Below are 20,475 nucleotides of genomic sequence, written 5' to 3' on the forward strand. Positions count from 1 at the left end.
CTTTCCCATGTCTACTGTTTTTATGCTCCCTGCAGGAAGTTACAATTGTATTGCCTTCAAATAAACTATTCGAAAGCAATACAAATTTTGCCTTTACAACTTACATCAAAAAGTTATAAATTGTAAAATTGATATGGTCCCCTGCCAAGCTTATGATGAGCGAAACGTACATTTCAACTACGCTGTTTTGATCCAATTTAATCTAAGCTTGTTTTTTATTTTACAGTAAATAAACGACATATTATTGTAACATCATTTTTTAGTAACTAACAGACTAAATTGAAATAGATTTTATTCTAAGCAATAGGCGCTAGCGCTGCGAAGCATTACATGCGTCGATAATCGTAAATTTCCTCTCAACAAAAACTATCCTATGTCCGTCTCCGTTATTCAAACTATCTAAGTACCAAATTTCAGCAAAATCGGTTCAGCCGTTTAAGTCTGAAGAGACAACATAGAGAGGGACATAATTAACTTTTGCATGTATAAATATTAGTTATGCTAAGTCTGTACTCATATACGGTTTTGCTCGATAGTTTTACTCCAAATCGAGCAATAACCACCGTGTGGACCGCAAAACTGACAGCTCGAAGGCTCGCTTCGAGCCGGCTCCGATAGAATTAAATATGTCAAATATGTGATTTCCTTCGATTCGGAGTAAAACTATCGAGCAAAACCGTATGTGAGTATAAGGGTTATAATATTATAAGTGAGTGTTGTTTCAGATGCCGCAGAGATAACAGGAGGCGGGCAGACAGGTCCTGGTGTAAATACCGCGTGTACATTCGACGATTGCCAATTTGTACTCTAGTATAATACTCGGCCGTAGCCAACTTCACGATGGAATAAAATATGTAAGCATTAGGCTGGACACACGTTTCCGTATTCGATTCCCTAATGTGGATTGCGATTTGTAATTCCGTGAGCTAGCGCGAACGTTCGTTTTTGTTCTCTCGCAAACGTACCGACTTGCACTCGAAAAGTACGCGCGGAATTCGTACGGTTGGAAAAAAGCGAACGTGTGTGTTAGTTAATGTATTTTCGACTGATTCCATGTAATCGGTTTTGCGTCATACGGAAAACGAATTAGGAAATCGTGTGTATACGGCCAGCTTTAAAGGCGAAACCGCACTAAAGACACGACGCGAAACTTTAATGTCATAGAACTGACGTTTGTAAGTTCGTCAGTCGTCAGAGCGGTTAGTGCGAGTTTTATTCGATCATACGCATCGAGCACGTTAACGAAAAAAAAAAATTTATATGGAATCAAAGCAGCGCCATCTACTGGCTAACGTGGATACTGCTTTGATCCGATATAAATTCGCGTTAACGTGCTCGATGCGTATGATCGAATAAAACTCGCACTAACCCCTCTGTTCTATGATTCATAAAGCGACTCTCCCAGACAGACGCGGCCTGCGGTGGCGGTGGCGGTGGCGGTCAGTTGAATGACTTGAGAGTTCTAGGAACGACACAGACACACGCGGCCAAGCCATCAAACTGACCGCCACCGCCACCGCCACAGGCCGCGTCCGTCTGGCAGACGTTTTATTGATACCTAATAATTACAACAGCAAATAAGATGACAAAAATGTATAGGATTTGACGAAAGGCAATTATGGCAAGCGCCATCTAACTTGACGTTGCTTTATGTCAAATCGCACAATTTTGATTTGGGTTTTGCACTCAATTTTTGAGTGCAATTTGACTTGATCTCAATAAGTTAAAAAGGCTTATTTGCTATATTTTATTCAATGATTAAGTTGTCGGACGCTCAATGTTAATTTGACCAAGCGAAAAGGCTTATTAATTTCAACCGACTCGAATTTAAATACTTAATGTTGCTTTAATTTCGTGTCATTTTCATTTTAACGTCATTTGGCCGAAGCTCTTTGCTTACATAAATTATTCTCTCGGCTTCAGAGTAAGCGTTAGACGAATTCTTCCATATCATAGTCCGGGAGCCGGCGGTCGCTTTTCTAGCGCTGTTTTTACAGTCCTCTGATGGGACACTGACGTTGTGGATTTTACAGTCCGTTTAGTTTCAGCAAAGCAATAAGCGGACTAGTTTTAAGGAATAAGTAGCGCTACACTTTTGTAAAACATCGAATTTTCTAGGTTATTTAATAAGTAGGTTGTAAGTTATAATAATCGAAAAGTATAAAATTTAGGTAGGTTAATTTATACTCAAAATCTTAGAATTTATTTTGCGAATACAGCCTATTTTTCTACGGTAGGTAGGCGTGAGAAAAGCGCCGGCGAGCTCCTATAAGGAGGGATATTAAGGGATAGTCGTACTTTTAATATTTCTTTATTATAGCTTAACATATAGTATATAATGTAAATTTTATGATATCTTTAATTAAATGTTAATGAAATATTATGCGTTTTAATTATATCCTGTGCTGGGAATATCTGGAATAACCTGGCGAGGAGCCAAGCGCTGGGTAACTTTTATAATATTGTCGCTGTGTTAAACTATATCATGAACTACTTGTTATACTTTTTAAGCCCAAGTAACAACACCCCTCTTTTTTCGTCGGTTAAAATAGAGAGGTGTTATAAGTTTGACATGTATGTGTGTCCGTTGCATCGTAGCATACAAACAGGTAAACGAATTTGGATCTAGTATTTTTTATTTTATTTAAGTATTAACTAGCTATTTGACCGAGCTTTGCTCGGTATTCGATAAAACACGAATAAAATGACATTTTCTAAAAATGATTCCTAGCTAGATCGATTTATCGCCCTTCGGGGGCCCCCTATATACTAAATTTCATGAAAATCGTTGAAGCCGATTCCGAGATTCCAATTATATATTTATATACAAGAATTGCTCGTTTAAAGATATAAGATTTCATTTTATAACATATTATCTACGAATAATAAAAACTGTTTATTATTCGTAGCATAATATGTAATGGCATTTTCAGTAAAATAAACCAGAGAACGAGCTGACAATTTACCTGTTGGTAAGCGATTGCACCGCCTATGAATAATGAAACTCATCACCTTCACCAATATTCGTTATAGTATAGACTAAAGGTGCCCATACACGGGACAATTTGTCGTTTCGATCGATCGTCAAGAAAAGCGTCCAATCGATCTTTTGAACGTAAAATCGTTTGCGATATTGCTACACACGTACAATTTGTCGTTCGATTTTAACATCGAGGAGATAAATCGTTACGATAATTGTCCCGTGTATGGCCTTAGTTTTATGTGCTACGAGTTTTTCTCAAGCAGGAGTGAATCACGTGATTGCATTTTGCCATATTATAAAAAACGATATAAGAATGTATGTATGTCCATTAACAATTTCATGGCGAGACGATAACACTGATTGCCGCCATTTTAATTTCGCTGGTCCCTCGAGCCGGATGCGCGATTTTAATTGGACGTTGTTTCTCCCAGGTAAGCCGGTGCCGGTACCGCCCGAGCTATTTCCACGTGATATCAGACTTTTATTCACAAAATTAACACGGGATACGGGAATAATATTGGTTAATAGCATTATCGTGTCCGTTTAACAAAAAAATATGTAGAAAATGTCTAAAGAGTGTAACAAAACAATGTGATACTTTAAAGTGTCTATGTAGAGTTCACTATAAAAGTGACAGCAGGTTTTTTAAACTATTATTATTGAATAAGAAAATGTATGACGTTGGGGTAATTATTATTGAAACATGCAAGTCAAGGTAACTTTTTCATCGCTCTTACATTTACAGTGATTAGATACAAGGCACACATAGACATCCAAAATATTATCAATTTGTTTTGTTACTGATACTCATTTTACAAATGCAAAAGTTTGTCTACGATATGTCATCCTCAGTCGTCACGAAATTTGCTCAGATATTTATAGCTTAACTAATTTTAAATTAAATGGAAGAATAGGCACAAGTTTTAGCAAGGAATATTTACGAAGAATACTATCGGGAAGGATTTTTATTTTAGCATTATTCATACGGTTGCCTGCAACTACGTTGCGCCGCTAATCGATTATTATTGCGCGGGAGCTCTACATTTTGACGTGGGAGAGTCAGGCTTCGGCACGAATGGGCCGGCTGGACCGGAGAAATACCACGGGCTCACAGAAAAATAGCGTAAAACACCCTTTCCTAACCTCCCTTATTTCCTTCCCTACCCTCCCCTATTACCCTATTCCGTCATAAAAGGCCGGCAACGCACCTGCAGCTCTTCTGATCCTGCGAGTGTCCATGCGCGACGGAAGTTGCTTTCCATCAGGTGACCCGTTTGCTCGTTTGCCCCCTTATTTCATAATAAAAAAATTATCGATTCAGCAGTTTGGCCGTGAAGAGATTCTTTATTATAATAAATAACCTCTTTGCAGAACAGACAGAAAGACACACATTCATATTTATTATATTGTTAGTATAGACTATAGAATGTTTGGCTACGCTAACCTGTCCTCTGTCCAACTACACAGTACCTACACACAGCAGTGCACAATGGTGGAATTTATCGTCCGCGCGAATAACGTATGGCGCACCGGGGAATTATAAATCAACGTTTTTCACACAAAATACACAGCGCTTATTAGAGGCCGCGGTGCACATCAATACTCGTGACAAATCCCTGTCACATATATGAATCACATCGAATGATCAAACTGAAAAATTTTCTACCCTTGTAACTTGTAACTTGTAATCTCGAACAAGGACTAAAATAACATAATATAAAGGTAAAACACGCATTGACACAATTAGAGTTCACACTACAGCTGCACTTATTATAATGGCCTGTATTCACTTTAAATTTTGATTAGTGACAAGTGCAGGTGATTATTGCAGCCCTACTAGACAAGTGGCAAGCGATTATCGTGAATGCCAACAAAATGTATGCGATTTGACATATTATCACATAAGTCATCGCTTCGCTAGCGAATAGTAATGTCAAAATCCATACATTTTGTTGGCGTTTACGATAATCGCTTGACACTTGTCTCTAGGCCCAGGTAATCAGGAGAAAGTGTGTGGACAGATACTGATAAGTACAAGTCCATTCAATTCTCCTAATCACTAATCACCTACACTTGAACTAATCAAAGTGAGTACAGGCCCTAATTGGTAATCCACGAGCGTGGATCATCTAAATTGTAACTCATACTTGTCTCACTATTAGGTGATCCAGGCAGATCAGATGAATCTTGTCAGGCAATCAGAAAGATTGTCCTTATCATACTTGGATACAACGTTTTTCCAAAAAAAGGAATCTTCAAGCCACGTTGTTGAAGTTGAAATTTTTAGCTGTTTAAAATGGTCTCTTTGGAGAATCATATTATGATTCATTTTTTTAAATCGCAAAATGCAAGTCTGCTTGCAATTCATGTCTAGTCATGACAGTTTTCATAATTCATTTGTTGAATTGATTGAGAGGAATTATTGCTAAATGTTAGCATTTTAGCCCCGCTGAAAACAACATTGCATTTCTGTTGTTTTTTTTGCTTAAAATCTAGATTATAGCTGCAAGTTTGCTACAATCTAGATTTTGTCCATCCAGGTGCGCTAAACGTTTTATCCGGGTTAACCGGCCGCGTCGATCCATCTCAATACCGCCGGCCGGACATTAGTTATCATTTGCCCGGATATTGCTCCGGCGGGCCCCCGCCCCCGGCCCCCGGGAGGCCCCCGGCCTCCGGCTGGCCCCCGGATAATGATTTATTGAATTGTGATCTTGAGGGTCCGGACAAGGTGTGACACAACGGGTGTCTTCGCAGTTCGCACGGCTTCCTTTATTCTCTATATTATCCTTTAATATTATAAATGCGACAGGTTGTCTGTTTTGTCTGTCTCACCTTTCCATGCTTAAACCATCTTAAACCAAAGGCTTCTATTTCAGTTTAAATATAAGTCTTTGGTTTAAACGGCTAAAGCGATTTAGATAGAAGCTGGTCTGAAGATGCTTTGAGAGCCGGGGAAGGATATAGTATAGTTTTTATCCGGGAAAATGTACGGTGGCCGCACGACAAACGGATCTTGGCGCGATGGCGTTGCAGGCGTTAATTTTGCTTAGAATATTTAGTTAAGAGGAGTCCACACCGCCCTTTTTTCCATACAAACGTTGTCCCCTGTTTCCTCCCTGAATAATGCTAGTAGAGGTATATTTTATTTTTCCTGAATATCTACGACCAGTAATACAATGTCCCTATGTTTTCATTTTTCATAATTTAATTATTAAATAAGATATGAACGTTCAAAAACCCAAAAAAAAGGCCAGATTTTCCGCTATGTTCAAACATCCAGAAAACAGATTTTGCTAGATTATACAAAAAAATAAAACATAATAACGCAGCTCAAGCCTTTCTTTAGTCTTTAATGAAAAAAGTACTTAAATCGGTTAAGTTTTGGAGAAGGAATCAGGGGACAACGAATCGTTGATTTTCTGCAGTTGTCTCTATCGCGTTCTGCGGTATAGGCTTGAGGTAAGGGAGACAGCTATAGATATTATATTACACGTACTTTTTTTTCATTTCTCTAGCCCCTGGTGTATCCTCTTAACAGCCGTATAGATATTATATTCAAATGGGTATTGGCTGTTGAAACGTACCTAAGTTTTATTTTTGTTGGTATTATTTTGTGAAATCTTTAACAGTCTAGCTATCGCAGTTTTAATAGACTTCCTAAAAAGGAGGAGGTTCTGATATTGATACACACTGGTGACCGACAGATGGACGAACAGACAGCAAAGTCTAAGCTATAGGGTCCTGATATCGCCCTTTAGGTACGGAACCCTAAGAACAGTAGCTTATCTAACTGTTGTCTTTCTGCTTGTTAGACTAGTGATTAACTGATAAGTTTCGCCGCTTAGTAGGACATAATAAAAAATTGAATCTTATATTATATAAAATTCTCGTGTCACAATGTTAGGCCGCGTACTCCTCCGAAACGGCTTTACTGATTTTAACCAAATTTTATATGCATATTCAGTGGGTCTGAGAATCGGCTACGGTACTTTTTATATTGATAAGTGCATTTGTTGAATAAATAATAGTTTTTTTTTTGTGCGACGGGATAGCGATGGACGTTGCCATGGTGACATACTTATTTAGTCATTTCATTAAAATAATACGGGCGAAATACTTTATATATGGCAAAGAAACGTCTGCCGGGACAGCTAGTATAGCTATAAGAACTTATAAACAGAACCATGCCACGTGCTACATTGTAACTGGCAGTCCAGCCCCTGATCAAAAACTCCATTATTATAGAGCAATTCATTAATAAAAGTAATTATTTTTGATTGGAACGGAAACATTTAGTATTCAATCTCGCCCTAGGGAGGGAACGATCAGTATCGACGAAAAGTCTCGATAATCGATATCTTACAATGTATTCCCCCAACGCCTGCTCTAATTAAGACGATATTTCTAAATGCACTAGTGATGGCAAGTGATGTGACGTGATAGTTAAAATTTTATCGATTAATTTATTTTAGAGTGTGTCTTTCTGAATTAAGTTTAAGTATTACGTCTTCGACCGCGCTTAAAATTCTAAACCTAAATTGGATAAAATACTTTGGTATATATACTTATTACTCAATAGGATACTTTATTTGACAAGTAATCGTAAATTAATCTTATATCTTTAAACGAGCAATTCTTGTGTATATACATATATAATTGGAATCTCGGCATCGGCTCCAATGATTTTCATGAAATTTAGTATATAGGAGAATTCGGGGGCGATAAGCTAAGAATAATTTTTAGAAAATGTAATTTTATTCGAGTATTATCGAATACCGAGCGAAGCTCGGTCAAATAATAATTATTATTAATATGACAACTGCTGCAGTTCTACATTTTAAAATTAAGTTTGTTTTGGGGGTAATCAATATGTAAGTATTTCATATATCGTTTATTTGTTTCAATTCCAAACTTAATTTAAAGTCAGTTACGAACAGTTAAATAAAATAATATAAATTATTTTCAATGAATTAATTGCATTTAAATACACAATTCGTTGCAAAATTAAATACAAATTACCAGAACTTCAACGCTAATATTAATGCTGAAATGAAATCGATAAAACTTTTGAGACTCCGATAAAGAATATATTTACGACGCCTAACTTTATATAATAGCAAGCGCGGGGAATGAATGCTGTATTTTTTATTGGCCGACATGAAAACGAAATTATACCCCGACTCCCGGGCTGAACTAGCTTTACGAACCCACTAAACGCCGCCGGAATAAAGAAACTAAATAACTTCCTAGAAATAATTAAACCTATAAATTGCGAGATGTCGAAAATTTCTACTTTTACGTTTTTATTGTGATATGGCTCAAGCACGAGTACTTAATTAACTACAAAATGCTCGTAACGTTAAGGAACAGGCTTCATTAGGGAATTCGACAATTCTGCAAATATTATGTATCTTTTCATGTTGTAAATAAAGTTCTGTTTTGTATGGCTCATTACAAAATTCATAGGAGCGTCTCATCACGTTTGCAATGTAAAGTGACCTAACTTTCGTTACTTCTTAACTTTTGAGCTTTCGTTAATGTCTTAACCTTTATCGATAAAATAGTAATTAGTAAGAATCAAATCTTAGTAACATCGATAATCATTCCCTTCCCTACGTCAATAAAAATCTGCTAATTAAAAAGGCGTAAAGAGTAGTTTTCTGGTAGCACAACACTCGCTAGTACATCCCTGGTACATCCCTACAAAGGGCAGCTCTAAGCACCGTGATGTTGCTGATAAAAAATTAATTTCTTTCCGCATCCGTGCCGCAGGTTTTCTTTGTTTGTGGATGTGATCGGTGCAAAAAATGGACGGTTCCGAAGGGATCGATGTTATTGCTGTAGCAGGAAATTGTTAGTTAAACAAACACTTACCATGAATGAAAAATTCATTTGTGTATATTGTAACAATGATATTTATTTATTTATTTATAAATTCTTTATTTGCATTAAAAAAACAATATAAAATAACAAAAACAAAACAACATTAGGCAAATAGGCGACCTTACCGCTTTCAGCGGTTTCTTCCAGACAACCAAAATATGATAACAGAAAATATTAGGTATGCTTAAAGTGCTAAACTTACAAATCCTCATAATTATATTTATTAAATATATAGTATACAATAGTAATTTATATATATTATATAATATATTACACATAATAGAATATCCAAATAAACTACACAAATTGACACAGATATAATAAGGTAAAAAAAGACATGTGAATATTATACCTATACTTACTTATAAAAAAAAAACATTAAGACGTAAAATAATAAAATACCAAAACACCACAAGTTTTACATGGACTGAGCCTGATCTAGGTAGTGTGCTTTTAAACGTTTTCTAAAGATATTAATTTATTAATTTAATTGACGAATAGCGGAGATGGTGAAAGAAGAATCGTAGAATGAAGTATTGTGAGAAGGAAACACAAGAGTCACTTTGTTTGCAGAGCGAAGTATAGGATTGTCATGACCGAGGAAATTGAAGTATACTTTAAGGTAGTTAGGAGTAGAATGACTAAAAAGGATGTTATACAGTAAGTGAAGTATGTGAGAGTTTCGACGCAACTTGATCGGGAGCCATTCCAGCTGAGATCGGTAATTTGAGACATGGTCAAACATGGTCAAACATGGTTAAACATGATAATAATATGAAATAAAATGGATTTATAATACTCATTAGTACTTAGATGACTCCCGACAACTCCGTTGCGCCAAAATTCGTTTATTTTACCGGGATAAAAAGTATCTTATGTCCTTTCCCGGGGCTCTGTGTGTATAAGTGTCTCCATACCAAATTTGAGCAAAATCAGTTCAGTTGTGGGTTTGGGAAGGGGTAACCGACAGACACACTTTCGCATTTATAATATTAGATAGAAGTATGGATTAGTCATTAGTCCATATTAGTATGGATTATGTTGGAAATAAAGGGCGTATACTGTCAAATGTACCGTAGAGTTTTTAGTTGTAGAGTTTACTGTGAAAGTAGGTAGTATAGAATTATTACTATTATTTTTAATAATAATAATTGGGCACTTATATTATGGTGGCAAATTCATGACGTTTGGGCATATTTCCTCTTATAGCCCATTTAGATTCGCGTACGAGTCGCGAGGCGAGGGACGAGGCAAGGAGCGAGGTGCGAATGTGAACAGACGCTCGTGGCTCGCCTCGTCCCTCGTCTCGTCCCTCGCGGCGCTCGCGTCCGGAGCGGTTTTTGGGGCACGAGTCAAAGGACCTCGCGTCGCACGCGAGTGGGAGTTTACATTCGCCCTCCCGCTTTATTCTGGCTTCTACATCGTGCCGCGTAGGTTGTGTTTAGTTTTAAATACGCAAAAACAAAAACGCATCGTATAATGGATTGGTCGCAAGACGAAACATTGAAGTTCATAGAACTATTTCAAAAAGAATGAATAATTTGGAACCCTGAACATAAATGCCACAAGAACAGCCAAAAAGTTAGCGATGCCTGGGCGAGATTGTCCGAAGTAATGGGAAGATCTCAAACAGAATTAAAAAATAAGAAAAATTCTCTCATGGCTACATTTCGCCAGCTACTTCGACGTCCTCCATTGTTGCTAGCTCAAAGACGACTGAACTCGGCACGCGAGTGTAAACAGGCAACTTATTAACCATCGATCAACACGAGCCTCGCACGAGGGACGAGGCGAGCCACGAGGCGAGGGACGAAGCGCGAGTGTAAAGGCCGTATTAGAAACATGTAAGAAGTAACTAAATGATACTTCAACGAATGATTAGCAATCACAAAACTGCTGCAAACCAATATTAAAAGTTTGAACACTAATATTAAACATTTAGGGCACTTTTAGGCCCCAATATCTCTCGAGATTCGAGCTGAAACATTTATTTTTTGGCAAACTAGGACGTAATGAAATATGAGTCAAATAACAAGTTAGAAGGGACAAAGCCGGCCGTTCCCCGCTCCTGCGATTACCCGGGTACTGCGGATCGATGGCTATAATGATGGTTTATCGTCTTAACCGGTCTTTTATAGTTTTTCCCTTTGGGCCTTTTGTAAGATAAGGAATCTGGTAAATTATGACCGGCATCGGTGTTACTCAAACATTTATTGCGGACTAACTTTACGCGCGACTTTGGCTTGCAAAAGTTAACATAACCGTACATTTTTCTGGGATTAACACTATCCTATGTCCTTCTATGAGAGTTGAAATATATTTTTTTATCGGGCTTTGGCCCACTACACATTCCCACCACTGTATCTCCTGTGTCGCCAGGATCGACAGCGGTATCCAACCACGAAAACCCTTTGATTTGAATTGAGAGTTGAAATATATCTATACAAAATTTTATCGAAATCGGTTTAGCAGTTTTAGTGTGTGGCGCCACACACTAAAACTGCTAAACCGATTTCGATAACATTCCTGCATCGCGCTATCGAAGTTTTCTAAGTGTGTCGGTATATATACGACATCTGAAATGTATCACGTGGGCTTCGGCCTGACCGAGCATAACACCTCGCTCGGTCGGAAGATCCTCCTTTGTGGCGGCCACGCACATATCCCACAAGTGTAAAGAGGTAAAATACAAACACACTTTGGCATTTATTACATTACTAGTGGATGTCGTGTGAAATTCGTTTATCCTGCGAGAACCGTACATTTTTCCGGAATAAACACTATACTATGTCATTTCAATAGAATCACGTATATATATCCCATAAATACCAAATTTTATCTCAATCCGTTAGGTGGTTTAAACGTGAAAAGGTAGAAGACAAACAAACTTTCGCATTTATAATATTAGTATGGAATTTCAGTTCCGGCCGTTTCTGCCCATTTCCGTTAGTTAATCGTGAAATTAATATTTGAATCGGCATGATTAGGTGCCTTTAGAATTGGCCTTATCCTTATTGCCTCACCTATAACTAATACCTTTTAGAAACGCAAAAGTTGCCCTTAGATAGCAAATATCGTTAAAAATCGGCCAAGTGCCAGTCGGACTCGCGCACGAAGGGTTTCGTACCATTATAGAGCAAAATTTTTTGTATGGGAGCCCCACTAAATTTTTACTTACACATAATATAATTAAGGACTTTGAGAAAAATTTAAGTACCTACCTGTTGTTATTATTGATATAGAGCAAAAAAGGCCAAAAAAATCACGTTTGTTGTATGGGAGCCTTGTTGTATGGGAGCCCCCCTTAAATATTAATTTATTTATTTTTATTTTAGTATTTGTTGTTTTAGCGGGAACAGACAGAGTACATGATCTGTGGAAATTTCAACTCTCTAGCTATTACCGTTCTTGAGTTACAGCCTGGAGACAGACAGACAGACAGACAGAGTAATAGGGTACTGTTTTTACCCTTTGGGTACGGAACCATAAAAATCGCATTGATACATATAGGCCAGATAAAGAAACATTGACAAAACGTACAGTTGCCGGCACTTACTAGTGTTTTATTATTTTTTACTACACATATTACATAATATTAATTTAGTCAATATTTTAGTCGTAAGTAAGTTTGAGTCGTAACATTCGGGTTAAAACCCCCATCGAGAGTTGACTAACTAGAGGCCAACGACAACCGGCACGTACGGCTCAAATTATGCCAAAGTTAATTTTATTTTTATTATTCAGCGGTTTAGTGCCATCGTTAAAACCACGGCAGTAAAGTCTACAATTCGTTCCCCGCACGCACACACGGTCTAGCACAAAACCGGCGAGAAGAAACAACCTCGGTTAACGTAGAGAAGTTAGAAAGATTCATAAGAAAGCTTTGAAGATTTTTTAACGCTAAAAGATCTCGGACGCGCGTCTTCCGCGGATTTCTCGAGAATTGTGCCGTCTGGAATCCGCGGGAAGTGGCGAGAATTAGTAGTAAAATATACAGACTAAAGAATGGGATGTCTATGTATATAGGCTATGGTGAGTACAGACTACAGAGGGAGAAGAATTTTCTAATATAAACAAAAACAGCGTGTCGCTTTCCCTTCTCGCTCTAATGAAGTATTAACTTCATATATAACACTCCCAGAGAGTAAAACATTGTCAACGAGAACCTTTACTTTTTTTTCTCATCTTAAGAAATCTTTTTTTTTTCATTAAGAAAAACCAAAAAATCAAAAACCGTGCTTCTCTATTCACACTCACGCCCGTCTTTCATATGCATATAGGTGAAAAATACGGCGCGGATTCATCGACAAATTAGTTTTTTCTCATTAACTCGATAAATATACAACATTTTAAAAATCCGCTAGGTTGGTGTCTCAATGATAGAATTTTATACAATGTGTTAAAATATTAACTTAGTTCAATGCACAGTTATGGCACTAATGAAACATTCGTGAAAATTAGATGCATCTTTGTAATTTTTTTCTATCGAGAAAATTTTAAGATGACGTGTTTTTGCTCAGATCGAATTCTTGCAAATGTAATGTAGTATCTAATTTTAGAAAATGAAACAATTCGGGGCTTATTTTCAAGTATAAAAATGAATTATAAAATCCACCTCTGGACGAGGTCTTATCTAGGTGATACCTGTCCGATATCATCCTAGAAGGATTCGGGTACGCGACCCCGGACACTCGAGCTACTGTTAGTCCTTCCCCTCCCTGATCCCTAAAGGGCTACAGTATCCTACCCCATGATCAATCCCCTCTCTAAGCTTACCCAATCTCCTTTCCTTTATCCCACTAGTGTACTCTTGCCGGGCCTCACGGCGAAGAGGTGCGGCCTCCGGATGGCGAACGGGGGTATGGTCAGTAGCACAGCCTGGCTACGCTACATGGCTAAGTCCGATGGACTCGTGGACCGAAGTAGAATGTGGTCCTCCAGCATTTTGGGGGTTTTGCGGCGGGTTAACGCCCCTCCCATAGAAAATATCTATTGTTATGAAACCGAAAAGAGCAAGAAGCCGATCCGATCCTGACAACGACGTACGGCATAGTATAATGGATATCCGATTAGCTACATGGAATGTGAGAATTCCGAAATTGAAGAACTGGTGGCCCAACCCAATATAATCGGAGAAAGAAAGGCTCACCGACTCCGTTGGCTGGGCCACGTGGAAAGAATAGGAGAGGATCGCGGGGTAAAAAGAGCGTATAGGGGCCGTCCAACAGGCCGTCGTCCTGTTGGATGCCCCAGGTATCGCTGGAGAGATGCTGTTGAGGCTGACCTGCGTGACCTTCAAGTCAGTAACTGGCAGGAGGTAGCGCAGGACAGGGTTCAATGGTGGAAGCTCATTTCGGAGGCCAAGATCCACTTTGGGTCGCTGAGCCAGCGGAGTTAGTAAGTTATAAAATCGAAAATTTTGGGTTGGTCGCCCCCTTATGGCGTGTGCAACATGTCGGCTTTTGATCGGATTGTTCTTGTGTGCTAGTGGCGCCCTCTGTGTCGGATACATTTGCTTTATATTTCACCCGTTTGAAATCAGTGCGAGTTGCTAATAAAAAAATCGGGGTGAATAAAAAGCACCGCAGTTTTAAAAATGTCATGTTTTGAAAACCGTTAACTCCATAACGTAAACTACGTGGTATCTACGTGGGGGGCGTACCGCGTACGTGACGCCCCCCCCCTCCCCCGCCCGCGCTACGTCACGTAGCTACGTTATGATTCTGAAGCTGTTAAAGATTATCACGTAAATAAAATGTAACGAATGAAAAGTCCACTAAAAGCCGTGTTTTATTCGACAATTTAATATTTTATGCTTTAGATATATTTCAGGCTACACATTTTCTATAGATCGTTTTGATCGATCGCGAGTAAACTTAGTATTTATTCTGTATGTCTGTTCACTGTACTAAATCGTAGCAAAATGAATTAACTTAAAAAATATTTACTTGTTGTATTATAAAATACTAGATGACGCCCGCAACTCCGTTGCGCCAAAACTCGTTTATTGCGCGGGCACCGTACATTTTTTCGGGATAAAAACTATCCTATGTGCTTTCCCGGGACTCAAATATCTCCATGCCAAATTTCAGCAAAATCGGTTGAGCGGTTTGGGCGTGAAGAGGTAACAGACAGACAGACAGACAGACAGACAGACAGACAGACAGACATGGAAGTATGGATTTCGTATGCGTATTGAGTACTTACTAAATGTAAACTGAGTACTTTGTCTATATGTCTGACTGCTACACCTATAACCGCTAAACCGATTTTAATGAAATGAATCGTGAAGGTATTTGAGTCCCTGAAAAACTTCTAACTTTTTATCACTGCGAAATAAGATCAACAAAATCGCGCGAACGTCTATTTAACATAAACTCCTTTTGGTAATCGGTTATAAATCAATAATAATATACGGTTAACCCTGTGACGGGCGCAGGCCTCGGCGGCCCCGCGCTAAATATTCGCTATCTGCAAAATATCCGGCAAAAACTGTTCCCCGGCCGGATATCCGGGTATCCGGGTCGCCCGGTACATAATTCACCGGTAATTCCTCAGTCCAAGTCCCGGATAAACCTGGGCTAGACCTAAATAGATTCGCTACGGTATGAATAACAATTGTTTCATTTCTGTCCTTGGTTTAGTAATAACAGAAGACTAGACTACGAGTAGATTCAAATAAGGGGATTTAATGACAACTTACTTTAACGATTATGACATGGGTTTTAATTTCTGTCAGACTCTTAATTAAAATAAAGTTAAGTAATAGAAATTAAATGTTAAGTAATTGTCTCTAGTCTCTACCTAATACCTATGACCAGTAGCCCTAGCATGGCCACCAGTAGAAATGCGAAAGTATAGGAAAAGTTTCGTTAAAATTAGTTAAGACTTCATGCTGTAAGTCGGGACCTCCCCTGTAGCCCTAGCATGGCCACCAGTAGAAATGCGAAAGTATAGACAAATTGTGGACATAAACTTAAGGTGCCATTCCGATCTATTTTCGTTCCAAAAAATTCAATTAAGATGCCATTTTATGACAGACTATGGCCATGCTAGGGCTACAGGGGAGGTCCCGACTTACAGCATGAAGCCTTAATTAATTTTAATGAAACTTTGTCCACATATAAAAGAACACGGAGAGGACACGGACATTAGGTACTTTTCATAGCAGGATATGCACGGTTCCTCCGAGACTTTGTGTTGCGGATGCAACGAAAAAGTTACAATATTATATCTATACTTAATACATAAGGTATAACATTATTATTATAAGCGCGAAAGTGTGTCTGTCTGTTACCTCTTTACGTCCAAACCGATGAACCGATTTTGCTGAAATTCGGCATGGAAATACTTTAAGTCCCGGGAAAGGACATAGGAAACTTTTTATGCCGGAAAAATGTACGGCTCATTCGTGTTAAACGAATTTTGGCCATATAACCTAAAGATACCTGACCTTCGATAAATATTAAGCTTTTTAAGGGGTATGTAGACCTTCAGAACTTTATACCTCCTAAAGTAACCGCGACCGAAACTCTAATAGTTGCTGGTCGTTCTTACCTTTACAGGGGTCATGTACAGGCAAACTTTCAATTTTTATATAAATACGAAATGGCTCTTGGGTTATACCGTTATACGTGTGTCAGAAACTGGATCTATATTTGAGCGGTCAAAATATTATATTGTTCTATACATACTCTATTATATTCTATAAGGCATTGTATTTCGATGTATTATAGTAATATTATTATGAAAACAATGCAATGAATATCGACAAGCACTCGGCTAGTTTTATCATAATAATATAATGTTATTTATAAACATAGATGTTGGACTTGTTTTTGATAGGCAATCAGGTTTTAATGCTTAAAGCGACAATAATATAATATCGCCTACAACTTTGTGTGTGTAATGTGTATTCCTCTTATTATGTCCCCCGTTTCTTATATGTATTTCATTACAATCGCTTTAGTAGAAAAATTATAATATTATGTACTTAGTTGATTTTTAACCACTTAAATTGTCTTTTCTTTTTTTCTGTCATAAGAGTCTATTCCAATAATAGATAGAAGGCTGCTAATCTTTGAGACAATCTGTATTTATAATATAATATAATAATATGGAAATAAATTTAATACTTTTATACTATACATATATTTAAGATTTTTATTATATGATACACATATTTAATACACATCCATGACCCAGGAACTTTGAAAACTTTTTGTTCCGTCGGCGGCATTCGAACCCGTAACCCCCGGCTTGAGCTACCAACGCGCTCACCACTGAGCCACCGAGGTCGTCATTTTAGATCGCTTGTTTTAGAAAACAAGAAATGGAACAGAAAGAAATGGAAAGGGCGTAAACGACAAAATGGTTTTTGTCGTGTAATTTAAAAACCATAAATATAATTCATATTATAGCTATGGGAAAAACATATAGTGTATGCTTGAACTAATCTATGTACAAATTTTGGAAGCTTAAATCACTCTTCTCTGTTGGCAAAATTATTAGAATCCCTGTTTTTATACAGGTATTTTTGATTAATTATTCTGTGTTATAAAAGTTGACCAATCGTGTTATGCTATGGGTAATTCAAAGATAAAGACATAATGAATACTGACAATGAACTTTAATTTCTTAGCTTTAGTCATTGTTGAGAAAAATCGATATCGCTGTAGCCAAATTATCAAGGCGTCACCTTAAGATAATTTGATAGTTCCTACTCCTCTTATCTTCTTCTGATTAATTTCGTTGCGGGTCCCAAGACAGCTTTAGCATGTCCCTCGGGCTCCCTCAGATCATATCAAAGGGTTTTCGTGGTTGGATACCGCCGTCGATCCTGGCCACACAGGAGATACAGCGGTGGGAAAGTGTGGTGGGCCAAAGCCCGTCGTAAGATGACTGACGGGTGTCTTTAACCCTACACAGGCGCGGTGTAACCTAAACACTAACCTATCGCCGGCGACACGTGCGGTGGTGCGGTGTGATGTATGGGGTCATTACGGCCAGTCGCGGGTTATTTACTGCTGGTCGATACTCAATAATTAGCTCGTGAAATATGGCCGCAACGTCAGCAGTAGCCACTAGCGAGCTTACCCGACTGCGATTGAAGCGGTTTTGTGGGTATTTATGTTATACAATAGCGCCTAGCTACAGAGCCAATGAAAAAAATTTTAAGTGGTAAATGTCATTGATTTTAATATTTATAATATTAAAATAATGTTCCGGGTAACACAGTGTATAGGTTATATTAACAACTAGCTGTCCCGACAAACGTTGTTTTGCCATAAAATGATTTTCCCTGTTTTCCTGCTTTTCTCTTGAAGTTTTTTCTGATTTTTTTTTCTATAGACCCCACAGAGCCCGAGACCTTTCAAGCGAATGCAAACCGTGGAAATCGGTTCGTGCGTTTTGGAGTTATAGCGTCAGGAAGGAAAACCCGACTTATTTTTATATATTAAGACGAGAGAGAGATGAGACTCGGAGATCTGCTATGTGCTTATTAATTATTATTACCATCAGGTGATTGCCCGCTCGTTAAGTGTAATATACCGCTGTTAATCAGCAGCTCGGCGGCGGTATACGACGCGGCTTAAATTTTTGTATCGCGTTATGAATTTATCGGCGGGCGATGCGACGTAATTCAATAACGGGGGAATTAATGTGTGACATTTTGTACCGGGGCGGTTTCGGGGGTTAACTGTTATACAATTTTATTATATTTTTTGATAAGCTTTCATTGCATCGCTTTATATTGAGCGCGGCGACTGAAGTCGTCGGTAGGACTGTAGACTGCACCACGTCTGCACCTAAAGATAATATACCTAGCGGAATAGAGAAACAAAGGCCTGAGCAAGAGAGATGTCACTATTAGTAACACTGCGTGGTAAAAAGAGACGTGTGATACATGACAGCAGCACTCTTTTTTTACGTCCAGTCGGCACGTGCCGCACGTTGACAATTTAAACTCATAGAAATCATGTTCAATCATGCTTGTGTTAAGTGTATACGTACACATATTTTTGCACACAGATGAAACCAATTTCGGTTTCGTATGACATCTCGAGATTGTTGCTCTATTCCGCTAGGTATATTAACTTTATGGTCTGCACTCTACGAGTATAATAATATTATTATGACGGTGATTGATTAAAACGGGCTTGGAAAAGTTTTGCAAATAAACAACTTAATAAAAAATATTATTTACAATTTTAGATCAAAATATGTCAAACCAAAATAGAACTGGTCGAAGAGATGCGCGTGTATACTCGTATCCAGTATCCAGTATTATGTTATTAATTATTATGTTATGTTATTGAAGGTCGTTATGTTAAAGATAATGTGTAGGTTTGTTTGTTCGTACCAAAGTTTGTATAGAAATGGCGACCGTGAATACCAAATAGCATACTCTATTATCATAATAATAATAATAGCTCCCACACCGGTTTCGGTGAAGGTGGCCGGTTTCATTGAAACCAGGCCAGCTACGCAGGAATAATATTATAGTGCCCAAGTGTGTGCGCAGTACACACTTGGGCACTCTCTGTTCCTTTACTCTCATAACCCAGTGGGACGGAAGACCGACACGACTGGCGAGAGATCAGGCGCAGGACCGACTTTTTACATGCCCATCCGACGCATGGATCATCTTACTTGTCAGACAATCAGGTGATCAGCCTGCATCGTCCTAACCAAACTTGGAAATAACATGTTTCCAACGCGGGAATCGAACCCACGACCTCCGAGTCAAGAGCCGCGCTCTATACCACTAGACCACGCAGACGCCTCTATTATCATATTTACTATGTAAAGCTAATAGTTATATTTATAGCTTAGAGAGTAAAAAACACAGATTGTTGGTTGCTGTACCACCAGTTGTGGATAGCCTATCAGGCACTTTATCATTAGAGGTCTTCGGGTGAGACAGGCCCTAAGACATTTTAATCTTCTATTTAAAAATTTGTATTTCAGCAAAACAGTTAAATGTCAAAAATGGACGGATGGAATGGATGGACGCCATGCGACACCATAAGGTGCAAAAGAATTTTACGGTCTTTTCGACCACTGGACTCTAGTTAACAATGATCGGGTACCGCATAATATAAAATCTTCTATTTTCCCCGACCTAACTGCTTACTACTTGCAGCCGGAATTTTGTTCGCATTTCCGTTTAAAATTCACGCGAAAACTGAGTCTTTGAAACTCCGCGCTTCACTCGCTCCCAGTTTGTGAAAATGAGATATTATGTCCTTTATATCAGCGCAAATATGTGTACTTTAATATAATATTATTATAACACTATACTATACTATACTAGCCGGCCCTTAAAGTGAAAATATTTTAAAAAATCTTACTTGTCAATCAGGTGATCAGCCTGCATTGTCCTAACCAAACTTGGAAATAACATGTTTCCAACGCGGGAATCGAACCCGCGACCTCCGAGTCTACAGCCAAACTCTAGACCACTGAACCACTTTGCTGTGGAAACTTTTTAAAGCATTTTATCTAAATACCCTGTTTAGTCACCAACACAGACAAAGTACCTGCTGACCACTATACTAGAATCCAGCTAGAATCAAGTCCAACAAGTATATAGATAGATATGA

The 20,475-nt window shown here is 38.3% G+C and overlaps 1 protein-coding gene across 1 annotated transcript in view; it reads left to right on the forward strand.

Annotated features, from left to right (window-relative positions):
- Positions 1-1,105, forward strand: part of LOC121735967 (obscurin-like) — a 166,778-nt gene extending 165,673 nt beyond the window's left edge. The window contains exon 17 of the mRNA XM_042126978.1: positions 726-1,105. Coding sequence (XP_041982912.1) covers positions 726-740 — 15 coding nt within the window. The 3' untranslated portion in view covers positions 741-1,105. The remainder of the gene's footprint in view (positions 1-725) is intronic.
- Positions 1,106-20,475: the final 19,370 nt, after the last annotated feature.

Source organism: Aricia agestis, chromosome 18 (genome assembly GCF_905147365.1).
Source record: "Aricia agestis chromosome 18, ilAriAges1.1, whole genome shotgun sequence".
In the NCBI taxonomy this organism is placed as follows: domain Eukaryota; kingdom Metazoa; phylum Arthropoda; class Insecta; order Lepidoptera; family Lycaenidae; genus Aricia; species Aricia agestis.